At 37.8% G+C, this 17,282-nt stretch overlaps 1 protein-coding gene across 5 annotated transcripts in view; it reads left to right on the top strand.

Moving 5' to 3' along the window:
- The window catches only part of PLB1 (phospholipase B1), a 224,008-nt gene that overhangs the window by 34,117 nt on the left and 172,609 nt on the right, over positions 1–17,282 (top strand). For 4 of the 5 annotated variants that reach the window (XM_074209801.1, XM_074209798.1, XM_074209799.1 and 1 more), the window contains 5 exons: positions 7,147–7,205; positions 8,755–8,821; positions 9,612–9,670; positions 13,464–13,501; positions 14,598–14,641. In XM_074209801.1, the coding sequence (XP_074065902.1) occupies positions 7,147–7,205; positions 8,755–8,821; positions 9,612–9,670; positions 13,464–13,501; positions 14,598–14,641 (267 nt within the window). Of the gene's footprint in view, positions 1–7,146; positions 7,206–8,754; positions 8,822–9,611; positions 9,671–13,463; positions 13,502–14,597; positions 14,642–17,282 lie in introns of those variants that run through there. The other variant, XM_074209802.1, reaches the window with a different exon arrangement.

Raw genomic sequence — 17,282 nt, 5'->3', positions numbered from 1 at the left:
GGAACAGAAGTGGAATTTGAACCCAGGTCTTCTGAATTTCTTGAGGGGTCATTGTGATTTGTTTTGATATTTTTTGGAGCAGTTTAGTGCTGTAAATAGGAGATTTCTAAGGATCAGATTTGGTTGTATAATCTTTTTTTATGAACTAAGAGCTGTGATTTCATGTAGGAAAGTCACTCTATCAATTTAGGTACCTGCTTTGCAATTTTTAGAATCTTAAAGTTGTCTGGAAGTATTTGTCCAGAATTATAGAGCCAAGCTGTTTCAATAGCAAGATTTGAATCCAGTTCACCACTACATTGAGGTTGCCTCTAATTGGGTCCCTATTACTTAGAACATGCCCACAAGGACAGGGAGCTGCACTGTGTGTGTACTTATACATTGGTAGATGGAGTGCATCTGAATCTGAGTGTTGTGATGAAAAGTCCTGACTTAGGAAACAAAAGGGCCAGCCTCTGGTCTTGGCTCTGTCATTCAATTCCTGAGGGGACTTTGAACAAATCATCTCACCTTTATGGTCCTGGATTTCATCATCTCTAAAATAAAGGTAAATAGTCCTTTGGTCTGTATGAATCCTTCCAAACTTGGACATTCAATGGAATTGCAAATAAAATGCTCTAAATGAGGGATGAGTTTCTGACTCTGATGAGAAAGAGACTTAAGATGAACTGTGATCAAAGATGCAAAGGAGATAAAGCTAGATTTCTGGGTCCCCTTTATTGACCTCTTCTCTTTACTTCCTGTATTCACTGTACCCCACTTACCTTTAAAGATGTCCTATTTCAGCATCTTTCTAGATGGTTTGGTTGTTTTCTTGTGTAGCTTAGCTTGTAGCTTAGCATTTAGATCTTGTAAAGACTTCATTTTTTAGATTGGGAGAACTATGGTCCAGAGACAGTATATTCCCTGTCTATAATCAGTGAATTGATAGCACAACCCCATTTTGATATAAATTTACTTCCAATAAAATAAATGGCTGGATGTGAAACCAGTCAGTTTAAGGTTGAATTTTTTTTTAATTTTTAAACTTTTATTTAGCAAGCTGGGTTTACCCACCAAGCTGGGTTATCTGGGTTCCCAGCAAACAGCAAATTATTAGTGGGTGAGGATGGAAAACATGATGAGACTAGGAAAAGAAGCAGAGGTTGAACCCTTTTCTCATGCAATTCTTGGCAAAAGAGTTATCAAACTGAAAATAGTTGGACACCACAGTACTAGTACAGATTCCTTATATTGTACTATATTCCAGTCATAATCATAGTGTTTTCTAGGCAACTGATAAAACTAGTAATGTCTGCTAATGTGTTAATAGATGATAAAAGATGAAATTGTACCTTTGATTTACACTGGTGAATTGCAACCAAGGGCGAGTTCTGGCAGCAATGTTTAACCTGAAAGTGTTGTTGTTCATTCCTTTCATTTATACCTGACTCTTTGTGAACCCATTTTGTTGTTTTCTTGGCAAAGATACTGGAATGCTTTGCCATTTCCTTCTCTGGCTCATTTTACAGATGAGGAAGCTAAAACAAACAAGGTTAGGCCAAATTTGAACTCATAAAGATGAGTCTTCCTGATCCAGACACAGCATTCTAGTTGCCTTTATCAAAAAGGTAGATAGTTTCAAACCAAAAGTAGACTCAGGGAAGATGATGGAAGAGAGAAAATGAATGGAAAGTTAGTGACTTTTGTTTCTCATATTTATCATATAGGATCATGTATAGGGAATAAAGAGAGAATACTGGAATTAAAAAAAGCTGCAACAGGAATGAAGAGAAGCAGAGGGATAGGAAGACATTGTGGAACTTGAACCAGCAGAACTTGGCAACTTAGATATATGGAATGAAGGAGAGAGGAGTTGAGGATGATTCCAAGGTTGTGAACCTGGATGTCTAGAAGGATAATGGTGCCCTTGACAGAAATAAGAGTATTGAGTATAGGGTGGCTAGGTGGTGTAGTGGATAAAGCACTGGCCCTGGAGTCAGGAGTACCTGGGTTCAAATCCAGTCTCAGACACTCAATAATTACCTAGCTGTGTGGCCTTGGGCAAGCCACTTAACTCCATTTGCCTTGCAAAAACCTAAAAAAAAAAAGACCAAAAAAAAAAAGAATATTGAGTATAAGGGCAGGTTTGAGGGAAATGATGAACTTCATTTTGGAATGTGAAATTGAAAAACTTACTTCAGGAACATCTGATAGATGTCCAATAGACATTTGGTGATATAGGACTTGAAGTCTATAATTCAGTACCTTGGTTGGACCTCCTATGGTGAAATTATTATTGTAAATGTTCAGCTCTTATTTTTGGTTCCAATATAAGGGGAAAAAATTCAAAACTATTAGAGCTACCCCAAAGTGGAATGGATTTTCTTAGGAACTGAGGAGTTCTCTATCACTGTATATCCTTAAATGAAGGATGAGTGATCATAAGATTTAGAAATGGTAGAGACATAGTTCAACCCATAGGTTTACAAACTGGTTAAATACCTCCCCTCTCTAGGTCATATGACTTGTAAATAATGAAGCTACCATTCAAACTCAGGTCTTCTGACTCCAAATCCAAGGTGCTTCCCAAAATACCATGTGGTTATGGCATTATGGAATCTTTAAATATCAGAGTTCAAAGAGACTCCAGAAGACCATTTAGTTCAACTTATGCCTGAACAGTAATGCCCCCTCCCCATTCATGTTCAAATGATATCTTTAGCTCATTCAGAAAGTTCTTTTTTCGCCTATACCCTGAAGAGATTATGAAAAAGGGTAAAAACATCACCTGTACAAAAATATTCGTAGCAGCTCTGTTTGTGGTGGCAAAGAATTGGAAATTGAGTGAATGTCCATCACTTGGGGAATGGTTTAATAAACTGTGGTATATGTATGTGATGGAACACTATTGTTCTATTAGAAACCAGGAGGGATGGGAATTCAGAGAAGCCTGTAGGGATTTGCATGAACTGATGCTGAATGAGATGAGCAGAACCAGAACATTGTACACCCTAACAGCAACATGGGAGTGATGATCAACCTTAATGGACTTGCTCATACCAATAGGGCAACAATCGGGCACAATTTTGGTATATCTGTGATGGCAAATAACATCTGTATCCTGAGAAAGAATTGTGGAGTTTGAACAAAGACCAAAGACTATTATTACCTTTAATTTTAAAAAAATGTTATTATGTAATTCTGCTATATCTCATACTTTATGTTTCTTCCTTAAGGATATGATTTCTCTCTCATCACATTCAATTTAGATCAATGCATACCAGGGAAACACAGTAAAAACTAACAGAAAGATCTTAAATATTTTTGATACTACCTATCAAGAGTCTTCATACTTAGTTACATGCCTTTACCCCTATCTTCAAGATATATATCAGTATCATATAAATATCATATACTTATATATTTTTAAAATCATAATCACTTCAAATCTTTGCTAATCATTAAAAATCTTAGACTTTTTTGAAAATTTTCTTTTGTTCATATCATTAATAAAGAGAAATTACAATTGTTCAAATAAAAATCATTCTGAGGGTAAAATACCTCACACCCAGAAAAATGTCAAAGATGACAAAACAAAAGAATTATACATTTTGGAGGCATTGTGAATATACAGGTACCCAATGCATTGATGATGAAACTACTGAGAATTTATTTGATCATTTTGGAAAATATTTTGGAATTTTGCAAATAAATGGATATTTAAATGTCTATACCTTTTTACTCAGAGATTTTACTGCTAGACAGATACCTCCATAGGTAAATGACAAAAACAAAGATTCCATATATACCAAGATATTTGTGTTGTTGTTCAGTTGTTTCTGACTCTTCATGACCCAATTTGGGATTTTCTTGGCAAAGATACTGAAGTGGTTTGGCATTTCCTTCATCAGTTCATCACAGATGAGCAAACTGAGATGCACTTAGCAAGATGACCCTAAACCTAGCACTCTACCATGCTGTCTTATTGTCCAAGATATTTGTAGCAGCACCTTTTATGGTAGTAAGGAATTGGAAGCAAAGTAGGTATTGGGGAATGGTTAAAAACATTGTGGTACATAAATGAAATGGAATATAATTTTGTTTCAGAAATGATGAATATGTTGAATATGGAGAAGCATGGAAAGTCTTAATTTGAACTAATGCAAAATGAAATAGACAGAACTGGGAAAATAACATACCAAAATGACTACAGTAATGTAAATAGGAAAGAACAATAACTAAACAATTATTATTGAATGTCCTGAAATTATGACCAAGATTGTCCCAAAAGAAAAGATATGAGAAATTGTTTCTTCCCACTCCCTCCTTTTATGGTAGAGGTCCATAGATGTCAAAGATTGCATCTATTGTCAGATTTTTAAAGAAATATTAATTATGTTTGTTTTTTTTGCCTTTTTATCTTCTTCTTTTTTAAAAGTCTTTGTGATAAGGAATGGCATTCTTTGAAGGAAGAATGGAAGGGATTCAGAGGGAAATGTAGGTGATGTAAAAATCAAAGGTACAGAAATCTATTTTTTAAAACCTTAGTTTTGTTTGTTTGTTAAGCTAAGCTATTTGATATTCCCCTAATGTCTTCCTCTGGTGCCTCATTAAGATATGAAGATGATCCTAATTCAGAAAGGTTCACTACTTTGCTCATAAAATGCTGAGTTTTTCAGACAAAGCAATAGGAACGATCAACATGGGGGGGGTATTGTCCATACTTACAAAATTGTGGCCCCTTGAACTACAGAAACATAGACACCCTCCCCACCATGAGATCCTTGAGCACCCAGATTCAGTTCTTGAGACATTTTCTTTTTAGTGCAAAATATTTTTTTTTTGTCACAGAACGTCCTAGCCTTCTTTCAGGAGCTTTCCTTGAAGTTTAGGTAACCCACCTATCCTCTCTCTAAACCCCTTGAAGCATGTATAGCAAACTATAATAGCTGATATTTGAATAGAGCTTTAAGATTTGAAGAGTATAATAGATAGCTAGATAGAATGTTATTAAGAACTTATTAAGTTTCAGGCACTGTGCTAAGCTTATCATTTAGTCATTTACAACTACATTCAACTCTATGTGACCCTCATTTGGTATTTTCTTTGACAAAGATACAAGAGTGGTTTGTTTTATCCTTCTCCAACTCATTTTACAGATAAGAAAAGAAAGGCAAACAAGGGTCACACAACTAATAAATGTCTGAGGCTGGATTTGAACTCAGGAAGATGAGTCTTTGGGCGTCGGTTTCCTCTCTGCAAAATAAGAGGAATTGGAACAAATGTTTTCTAAGGTTCCTTGCGGCTCTCAGTCCAATGATTCATGATCCTTTAAGTGTCTGCTTAAGTCTGTAGACTAAAGCAGCCTTGCTAGGTGCTGGTGATGAAGTCATGATACATTCCAGTGGGTGGAAGAACACACATAAAAGGGAGTTAGAAAAGATAGGGAGTGGCTTTGTATGGAGATGGAAATTTAGTAGAAGTCAGATTCTAGGCGAGATAAGATAGCATGGCATTCCAGGTTTGAAATCCATTATTCCAGTGGGATGAGAGTGGAAGCATCCTGCTGTGGATTATGGGGGCTTTACATCCATTGTCTCATTTGATCCTCAAGACAACCCTGTGAGGGAGGAGCTATTATTAAACCCTATTTACACATAAGAAAACTGATGCATTGAAAAATTTTCCTTGACCAAAATCAGAGAGCAAGCAAATACTTAAGGCTAGCTCTGAACTCAGGTCTTCCAGGTTTCTATAGTGCCACACTATGATTTTTCCTCCCCTTCTCTATCAAAATTCCATCAAATTCTACTTTTTCCTAAGATTCTAATCTTTTCTACTTTAATAGTCAGTTCCTTTTTCTTGGTCAAAATTGAATCTACACTTGCAGTTCTCCCTTTTGATTCTTGTATCTTTTGAAAAATGAAATTATAATTAAGAAAATAAACAATTTATCCAGTTGCTCAACTTTTGAACAGAAGTGAATTCAAGCAGATACATGAATAGTTCTAGTCCCCCATTAGAGCTATAACATACTTCTGGGCCAAGTCTGGGATCTTTTTGATGAATTCATCACTCATTTCCTTCTTCTGTCTAGGTGGTCTTTGGCATACTCCCATGAAATATCAGTTTCTTTCTTCCTTTGTTAATCTTCACTCAAATGCTTTCTTGCTTTATTTCCTGCATTCTCTCACTTGAGTATTCATTCTAATTGTACATTACTATGCCACCATCCCTTTTATCTATTCTGTTCTTTTTAAGTGAATTTTATCCATCCAGAGCCATATTCCTATCACAATCACAATCCGACAAAGACTCAGCAATTCCTATATGGTCAGATTTGCCTCCTTCTCTTAGAATTTCTACTTGACCTTGCCTATTACTCATGTACTTTTAGGCTCAGATACTTTCTGTATCTGAGATTGTGGATTTTATTGACTCTCTTTTCAGAAATTCCACCCCCCAAATTATCAGCTCTCCTTTGATATTCTTTTTTGTAATACCTGCTACTTTCTGTCACACCAATATATTAAGTCTCCCTCCTGCCCCTTTACATTTAAAATTCTCTTGATCAGATTCATAAAATGCCAAATACCTTTTTTTTAACCAGCTCTTGTTAGGTATACTGAATGCCTGACCAAGAACATTCATATTTACATTTTAAGATCTGGTTCAGAAATTCAGATATCTTTTCTAAACATCTTAGCCAGTTATTCAATTCTCAAATCTGCTTTTCTTGAAGCCTCTACCTTTACCTGTCAGCAGAGATAGCTTTTCTGCTCAAGACCATAATAGGTGAGAATTCATCCCTTTTTCTTTCTTGGTGGGAAGCTCTTCTTCCAGTTTTCAGGGAACACTTCATTCCACCTGATAATTTGGAGAGGAAAGAAGTGTACATCTTCTGTTATTGTAGAGAGATCAACCTGCACTTTGTCCTTTCAGAGATGTTACTTATTAGTGACAGAAACAAAGACATAGTGTGCTCTTTGTAAGTCACTGCAGTTTGCATGGGTAGAGACAATGACATTAGGGAATACACAGCGATCAGAATGAATCTGATAATGGATCAAGGACACCAAAGAGGCCAAGCTGGGAGTGTAGAGGCTGCATGATGGGAGATCCTTATAAACTACTAAAAAATTGATGCTGTTATTTTTCTTCCAGTGACCACAATTCAGGCTGCTCTAGGAAGCAACCCTTGGGAAGACCAGACATGGACAGAGGTAAGGATTTTGCAGGGTAAAGAGGGATAGAACCAAGTCTTGCTTCAAATCAATAGTCTTCTCCCTGGGTCAATAAAGATTTTTGTGTTTCAACAATTTGGGAAATTCAGGTCACTGACCTGGGGAATGTACAACCATCACTTAACCTTTTTCAAAACTTTCTATTTGAGGGGGCAACTCCCAGGAATATCCAAAAAGGATTAGAGAATGGTTCTGGTAACTCTTTGAACCTTGAGACAAATAGGGTGATTTATTCATATCCTTCTGAGTTAAGTCTTCCAGAACACCCCCAAGGCAAGCACCTGGACTACCAGTTCTATTTCCCTACGTAATCAGCAATTGAAGAGAGAGATTGACCCTAAAATGTATTCATCCAATAATTTCAGCTATTTGTATATTTCTCCAATAATGGACTTCCTCCTTGTATGGTTTTTGTGTTGATGGAAAAATCCATAAATTTTTTTCTATTCAAAATAGTTCCTCCATAGACTATTACGATTGAAACATATAGATTCTTAATTTTTAGGTACTGAGGATTCAAAGACAAGGTAAAACAACTCCTATTCTCAGAGAGTTTACATTGGGAATGAGGGGACTGATCATATGATCAGAGATCATTAAATACAAAACATATACAAAATTAATACTTTATATTAAGGGAGAGACAAGGTACTCACAATGTCACAAAAGCTTGCTAAATGTAACAATAGCATTTATATAGTTCTCTGAGATTTGCTAAATACTACACTTATACAATTTCATTTGGCCTTCACAATGGCCTTGGGAAGAAGGTTCTTCTAGTATCATCATTCTTTAGAGGTAAAAGATAAGATGGAGAAAAGTTGAGTGACTTTCTCAGTCACATAGCTAGTAAGAGTCTGAGGCAAGATTTGAACTTAGGTTTTCCACATTCTAAGTCCAACCTTCTTTACTACCAAGTCATTTTAAAGAGAATCTAATTAAGGGCGGCTCGGTGGCACAGTGGATAGAGCACCAGCCCTGGAGTCAGGAGTACCTGAGTTCAAATCCAACCTCAGACACTTAATAATTACCCAGCTATATGGCCTTGGGCAAGCCACTTAACCCCATTTGCCTTGCAAAAACTAAAAAAAAAAAAAAAAAAAAAAGAATAAAATAAAAAGAATCTAATTCAACTATTGTTCCTGCCTCTTCAACTATATAACTATGCTTCAACTATACTTCAAGGGAGAAAAATTGTACTCTTGGTCTACAGCTACATTGATCCTTGAGTACTCAGAGTTCGTCCGATAGCAAAAGAAACTTGTTTACATAGCTTCCCCTTTAGCAGTAAAGCTCATATTATTCAGTATTCTTAATTTGATCTTCATCTTTCTTCTGACCTACATACTCTCCTCCAGGGTGGTGCCCTGAGCATCATTGGCAAGTCTGTGGGCATATATTTGCTCCTAGTATGTGAGTGGGGCTCCATAGTAGGTAACTACAACTCCTGGAGAAGAGAATGTAGTCATTTCTTTGGATACCTATTGTATTTTCCTTCACTATCTCTGATGTTCTTTTCTCATTGAAGGTCCAGAAGAATTTTTCATTTCCCTGCAGACCAGAGGAGATATCAGCTAACCTTTCATCAGAGTCAGGTTGGTACTTGAAGGCTATAGCTGAATGGGCTATTGATTTTTCATTGATATTTTATTGATACGGTCAATAGCAAATTTAACTTCTTAGTTTCTTGGATGCTGCTAAAAGATTAGTCCCCTACTATTTATTCTCTTAATTTAAAGCATTTAACCAAGGATAAATGAGGGTTGAGGGTAATCAACAGGCCTCAAATCCATCAGTAGGTTAGGGGGATATCCATTCCAAGCATGTGAAATTCTCTCTAGTGGAATGATGTAAATTCCTCCCTCCAGAATGTATTGAGTGTTAGGTGGGAGGAGGGGAATAGAAGGGGTAAGAGTAGGGAGAGAGGAGAATTTGGAAGCAAAAGAATGAATGAGGAGGGGGAGGGGATGGTAAGATATAGAGATAACAGTCATGTAAGTGGGGCAAAGAGATACTTAGAAATTTTGGGGGGTCTACTAGGTGGAAGAATGAAAGTCTAGTTCATCTCTGAGGAGGAATAATTCCCCTCCCCCTTTCCTAGTTTCATTGTCCCCTTCTCATTGATTTCTTGCCCTGACTTTGAATATTTTTGAAATTGTAAATTTCAAATTAGAAGGAATCTTAGAACACCCCCCCCATCTTATAATTGAGGAAAATGAGGCCCTGAAAGGTCACCCAGGTAGTAAGTGCCATGCATGGGATTTGAATCCTAATCTCAATGGCTTGAATCTCTGTATTCTTGCCAAGCATCAGTTCATGTGAGGATGGGGATTCTGCCTGGGAATGTGAATCTACTCTTCCTAAATGCAATTCTTGCCTTCACAGTTCATACTCTGAGATTCTCTGATATCAAAGTCATCGGAGCCATTGGAAACCTGGAAACTGTAAGTACTAAAGCAGTTTGGAGACGGATTTGAAATTTAGAATGGATGATAATCAGGATTACAAACCTGAGAACAAAATCAAGCATTGAATGATAGTCCTAGAGTTGATCCCAATGCAGACACTTAGTATCTGTGTGACCTTGGGTAATTTGCTTAATTTCTCGTCTGGGTCTCATTTTCCTCATCTCTAACTGAGGATATGATGACCTGTAAGGTCTATAGCTATGATTACAATAGAGGAGAGTCTGTGTTTGAGAAGTCTTGAAAAGTCTGGGGGGTCTGGTTGTTTCTGTTGTCTAAATAAATTTTTTTTTTAATTTAAGGCAATGGGGTTAAGAATGACTTGCCCAAGGTCACACAGCTAGGCAATTATTAAGTATCTGAGGGTCAGATTTGAACTTAGGTCCTCCTGACTCCGGGGCTGGTGCTCTATCCACTTCTCCACCTAGCAGCCTCCTCTGTTGTCTAAATAAAAGGAAATCTCCCCATTCCATTAATCAGTTCAAGTCTACAGTCTAAACAAGTCGGTAGTTTCTTTACTGGTTGTATCCCCTCTGAATTTGCTCTAGTTTGTCAATATTCTTCCCAAAATATGGTGTCCAGAACTGAATAAATATTAATCATGTGTCCTGACTAGGGCAGAGTACAGGGAGACAGTTATATCCACTGCTCTGGAAATTATGCTTCCTGATGTGATGATGTTTTGGTCCTTTGTTCTCAAAAAAGATAATGACATCAAGGAAGTGATTCTGTGACATGCACATGAATTGGGTTTGAGTGTGTGTTGGGGGGGGGGGTGCTGTGCTAGGTCTCACTATCTCCTCTAGAGCTGTCAGTGGCCAATTATGAATCAGAATGACTAGAGATGGCCCTGGATGTGAAGCAATCAGGATTAAATGTCTTGCCCAAGGTCACAAACAGCAGTGTCAAGTATCTAAGGCTGGATTCAAACTCCTATTCTCCTGACTCCAAGGCTTTATCCAGTGCACCACACTTTCTGATGTATTCTAATATGGCAATAGATTTGGGGCTGTTATGTTTCACTGTTGACTCATCTTAACCCTGCAGTCCACTTTAATCCCTAGATTTTTTTTTTTAGTTTTTGCAAGGCAAATGGGGTTAAGTGGCTTGCCAAAGGCCACACAGCTAGGTAATTATTAAGCATGTGAGGTCAGATTTGAACTCAGGTACTCCTGACTCCAGGGCGGGTGCTCTATCCACTGTGCCACCTAGCTGCCCCTTAGATTTTTTTTTCAGACTTAATCCTCCCCATTTTATGACTCAGTTTCACAGTTGAATAGCCCAGAAGCTTTGACCTGCTTCCTTTCTGACCTGGTCTGGTTTGCCCCTCCTTAGGGCTGCCTGGTGGTTTTCAGCTTAGGTTCTCATGCTATTGGCACTGGAATTAACACAGGGCCCCAGAAGCTCCAGGCTCCTGTGTTCAGTAATTTCAGTCTCCATAGCCCCAGTAGCAGAGGTTATAGGCATGTACCACCACATCCAACTTCTGCCTTCTGGCCATGACTCCCCATTTTGTACTTAACAAGTTCTTTTGTATAGAAAAATGCAGGGGCAGCTAGGTGGTGCAGTGGATAAAGCACAGGCCCTGGAGTCAGGAGTACCTAGGTTCAAATCCGGTCTCAGACACTTAATAATTACCTAGCTGTGTGGCCTTGGGCAAGCCACTTAACCCCATCTGCCTTGCAAAAAACCTAAAAAAAAAAGAAAAAAAAAGAAAAGAAAAATGCATAAGTGTTTGAGGATGTTAATCACAGAATCATAAAATGTTAAAGTTGGAAGATACCTTAGAAATCTAGATCATTTTTTAATAGGAAGCAATACAAGAAAGAGGAAATAACCTATTCCAGGTCACATAAATAGTAAATAAAAACATAAGGATTTATAGGATCATAAATTTAGAAACATTAAAGATCTTAGAAGTCATCTAGTCAAATCTTCTCATTTTACAGATTAGGAAACTGAGGACCAGAGATGGGAAATGACTCCTTACCAGGAATTCAAAGTCACACATGTGGTAAATGGTAGGGCAGGGATTTGAACCCAACTCCTCCAACTCCAACCCAATGTTCTTTCCAATGTATTCTTTCTACCATATCCCAAACTATGGGAAGGAATGACCAACAGATAATCTTAGAAAATTCCCATTGATTAGAATGAAAACTGAGAATGTCCTAACCGTCTTTATGCTAAGGAATGCACTCATACACATACACATCATAAACATATCACACATACATTATGTAATGAGAGAATGAATGAATGAATATTGAAAGTTTATAAATATATATATATACTTATACATACACATATATGAAGAGTCAGAGAGAAAAAGAGAAAAAGACAGAGAACACTGGAAGTTTATAAATATATATGTATATACACATATCTACACATAATTATAGAGGTATATGTATGTATATATAAATGTGTATGTATGCAAGTGTTTTTAGACTGAGTACAGTTATGGGGGATGGGAAATGGAGAATTGTTATTGGGAAAGATGGAAAAGTTGAGTTCGAAGAAATTCAGGGGAAAAGGTGTAAAAGATTTGATTTTCCAAAATCATTGGTGAAAAATACTAGTTAAATTTCAGAGTCCAAGAATTGCTATTAGGCAATGACTGTGTATTTTCCAACCATGCCAGAGTGACTTCAGGCAGGAAGTGTAGTCTTCCAAAACCCAGTTCATCTCCTTAAGACAATATAGTAAGTTCTCATCACCCCCAGCCCTACAACATCTCTGAGAAGGGAAGGGAAGCAGCTTCCTCTCTCCTGCTATTCTCAAGAAGGACTGACAGCTCTTGTCAATCAGAACCCCTTCCTCCCTGTTTGAGCTGTCATCTCCACTGAGCAGACCAGATAACTCCCCAGTGACTCTCCCAGAAAAACCAAACCTGGAATCCTTAATGGGGAACTGAAGGTTACCTTAGCCTTCAGCTTCCCACCTGGAGCCGAAGCCTGTTGCTTGGTTTCTGCCTCTGTCAGGCCCTAAGAGGAGGGCTGAGACAGGGACCTTTATGCTTATCAGGAGTCATTGTCAGCTCTGCTCAGATCTGATGTTTGAATGATTTGGGGTCTAACTCTAAAGGAATCAAGCTGTGGAAAAGTACATTTTTTTAGAAAGAAGATAATAGAGAACTGGTACCTTTTAAAAAAAATTTACAATCCCTTCACTATGATGCTAGTATGAATAAGTCAGCCAATAAACCTTTATTAAGCACCTACTATGTGCTAGCACTGAACCTCAAAATTACTGAGAATACAGAGAAATTACAGAATCTCTGAGTCTGAAGGAGCCTCAGAAGCTAATAAGTTCTATCTGTACCTGAAAAAACTCTTCTCTCTAACACACCTGAATTATGAGCAGAGTCTAGGACATACAGTACTCGATGAACCCTTGTTAACTAATTGTTTGAGACAGCTTTCACAATGTGAGACCTAGAGAGGGGGAGAAGGAAAGTGAGTATCCAAGGTTACACAACTAATTAGCAATAGCAAAGGCAGGTCTGGAACCCTGGCCTCCTACTTTTCAGTCTATTATTCTTTCTACTACTTAACCCAGATGACTGATCAGGAAAGGCAGGTGGCAATTTCCTCTATTCTTCTCACGTGTAAGGTACCATTGACCATTTTCTGAATCCCATGGGTTCTCCCCTTTCTTCTGAAAATTAGTTGAGTTCAGAGAAGAGTTGAGATTTAGAATTTGCCTCTGCATGACTGTTGCAATCCTTTAATGGAATATTCATCTCAAAACATTCATATGTCTTTTCCAGGTCCCAGATGCAAGGATGGTACTGAAACAGAAAAAATGGTAACTAGGAATTGTTGGTATATTTGTCACAAGCAGTGTATGGCATTTGCTATTGCCACCCACAATGGTATAGGCCTCATGTTAAATTTGGAGCTTTATAACTGCAGAGATGGGGTCAGGGTCTAACCCTGGGGATTAGAAAAGTGATAATGGGGTGAAAGAAGTTGGATCTATAAAATGAAAAGAATCAAAGAACTTCAGAGTCAGAAGGAATCTCAAAGACTGGCTGTTACAGCCTATGCCTGAACAAGAATCCCCAATATCTACACATCTGGCAAAAGGTCCAGCCTCCAAGGAAAAAAAATCTACTACCTCTCGAGTTAGTCCAGTCCATTTAGAGGCTCCAATTGTTAGAATTTTTTTTTTGTGACAAATCTTTGTAGCACATTCCTCCTGGTTCTGACCCCTGGACTAGTGACAAACACTAGAAGTCTCATTTTTCCATATAGCCCAAATAGTAGTACAGTGAGTGATCTCATTAGGACAGGGATCAAGAGAACCATCACTTCCTTATTAATGGAATTCATAACTCTCTTAATCCAATGCAAGATTTCATTAACAAGACTGTTGACTTACATTGAGTTTGTAGTCCACTGAAAACCCCAGCTCTTTTTCAAACTGCTTTCTGAACAAACTTCCTCCATCTTGTCCTTACTAAATGGAATACTTTACATTTATCCCTATTAAATCTCTTCTTATTGTCTTTAACCCAATTTTCTAAGCTGTCAAGATCTCTGATTCCTTATTCCATCATCCAGTGTGTTACCTATCATGTGATCCACAAATGTGATAAAGGTGCTATCCATGATTTTATCCAAATCATCACTAAAAACCGAGCAAATACCCCCTTAAAAACCTCACTCGGAGAGTAGGGTTAATTCTCTGACTCCAGACACATACTGGAACAAGCTAGCAGCCAAGTCTGATCATTTTTCTATTCAAATTAAGGATAAATCTGGAATCTAGAATTCTGGGTTGGGGTTGAATCTGAAATGCTTTAAAATATAAGACCAAGTAAAATCCTGATTATGTTGGATTACAAGTGATAAATATAATATAGCAAATAAGATAATTCCATCTTTATTTCCTTTTATAGGACTGAGAGAAGCCAAATGCAGACATGCATGCAAGTATTGACAGGTAAGGTCTCTTTAGTCTCATATAGTATTAACAACCCAACTCTTTAGTCTTACACAGTACTAATTTCCCAATCATTCAATCAACAAGTCAATTAACAAACATTTTTGAAGTGCTTCCTATGTTTCCAGGTACTTCATTAATGTCAGAACTTAAGTGTACCTTGGAGATTATCTAGTTCAACCTCTTTTAACAGATGAAGAAAGTAAGATTCAGAAAAGGGAAAGGACTAAATAATAATTCACATATATAGTGCTTTAAGACACTCTCTTCCCAAAATAACAATGATAAAGGCAGTATTGTTGAGTCGTTTCAGTTGCGTATAATTCTTGTTGGGGGGGGGGGGTTCTTGGCAAACATAATAGAGCGGTTTCCCATTCCTTTTCTGGTTCATTTTACAGATTAAGAAACTGAGGCAAACAGGGTTAAGTGACTTGCCTAGGGTCTTTACAGCTACAGGAATCTTCTTGACTCACTCTATCCACTGCTGTCCTTAGGGAAGTTGCAGGAATACCATATACCCATTTAACAGATGAAAAACTGAGACCCAGAAGTTGTGTCTGACCCATGATCATACAAATAACAAGGATAACTAGCATTTATATATATATATATATATATATATATATATATATATATATATATATGTATTAGGTATTTTATAGTATTATCTCATTTATTCTCATAATACCAGGAAGTAGGTACTATTGTTATTATTTATAAATGAAGAAAATGAGACAAACAGATTAAGTGACTTGTCCAGGATCATGCAGCTAGGAAGTATGTGAGACTGTATTTGAACTCAGGTCTCTCTGCCTCTGGGCCTACCACTCTAGTCATTGTACCTCTTGAGATACATTTCTCTTCCCAAATCTCTTAACTGTCAAATCCTTTATTTACTATGTCACATTGTTTCTTGTGACACAGTTATGAAATTTTGAGCTGAAAGGGCCCTTAGCAATAATCTAGGCTAACCTTCCTCATTTTACAAAGGAGGAAACTGAGGCTCAGAGAGTTGTTTAGGTCATATAGGTGTCAGTGCCAAGAGGGGTTGAAATGAGCTAGAGATGCTGGGGGAATGGGAAGAGGGTCACCCACAAAGGCGAAGCTCTCTCATAGAAGGAGTCTGGGAAGAGAATGACAAACTTTCCAGACTTCATACTTTTATGCAGGCCCTGGGGCAAAAGGGGTGGGGAAAGACAAGCTGCACTGGGAGGTATTTTTGTCCTACAGCTGCAAAGCCAGCAAGCCCTGATTTGCATGATTTCAGAAGAATATTCCTTTAGTTTTTCTTTTGCTACCTTGTGCATATAAAAGAGCCAGCCTTCTAGGTTAAGCTGAAAAGCCAGGAATTTGGACTAGGCCATTTTAATGGTCGCTCTGAGGTTTAGACCCCAGAAGTGCACAGCCAGGTGTATCAAGGAGTCAGACTTAGCCACAAGGGACCTTCACTCTCATCATTTTATGGGAAGCTGAGGCTGCAGATGAAATGCCTTACAGAGTCACAACTGTAATGGACCTTAGCTGTTATCTATTTAGTCCAACCTCATTTTACTGAGGACCAAGAAAGGGACACTGGAAGTAAATAGAAAAGCCAGAATTTACACCCATCCTCTGTCTCCACAGCCAGTCTTTTCATTGTATCCAGCTGCTTCCCTTAAACACAAAATTACCAAGAAAGCAGCATGCCAAACACAGATTACCAGTGAAGTCTGGGGCACAGGAATCTGGTTTCTTGCATTCTAAACACTTAAGTTTTGCCTCCATAAATGGGTCTAATTGTGAGTGAGTGATTAGGCAGATTTAGTCACCAGGCCCAGGGAGGTGCCCCTTTCCCATTCTACCCCCCAACTTTCCTCTTTCTTGGCCACTTGGGAATCAACTCTTTCATTCCACAACAAGCTAATTATGTCAAGAAAATAATTCCCTTACCAAATATCTTTTAGGAGCTTTCAAATATATAGATAATCTCTTTTGACTTCATAGGGTAAGTCTGAAGTATAGTGACAATGTTTCCCAGACTGAAACATACACACACACACACACACACACACACACACACATATGCACATCCCTTTCCTTTTCTCTCCACCATGATTATTCTATTGTATTCTTGGCATACTTTTTATGTTGTGTGCATACATACCACACACACACACACACACACACACACACACACACACATATATATACACATAAATGTAGATAAATGTAGATATATATATGAGAAGGGGGGGGAGAGAGAGAGAGAGAGAGAGAGAGAGAGAGAGAGAGAGAGAGAGAGTACACCATCCTACAGCTTGGATCCTGCCTTGACTATGTTCAAAGCATTTGTTATTCCTTATCCATGGGGCAGAAGCTATTTATAGGTGAGAGAATGAGATTCATAAATGCTAATGATGAAGCAAAAAAAACGGGGGGGGGGGGTTAAGCAACTTGCCCAAGATGGTGGATTTAGTGTTAATGCTCAGAGGAAAGATTAAAATAGAGGTTTCCTGATTTCCAGCCCAGAGTTTTTCTCCCAAGTCTGTGACCTGCAGAGCCTAAACTGTCTAAATGAGTTCAATACTGTTCTGAATACTAATAGGGAAAGAAATTTAAATGACCTTCAAAATCCCTTTCTATGTGATTTTTTCCTTAAATA

This window comes from Macrotis lagotis, chromosome 1 (assembly GCF_037893015.1).
Source record: "Macrotis lagotis isolate mMagLag1 chromosome 1, bilby.v1.9.chrom.fasta, whole genome shotgun sequence".
In the NCBI taxonomy this organism is placed as follows: Eukaryota; Metazoa; Chordata; class Mammalia; order Peramelemorphia; family Peramelidae; genus Macrotis; species Macrotis lagotis.
This window is presented reverse-complemented; position numbering and strand designations above follow the sequence as displayed.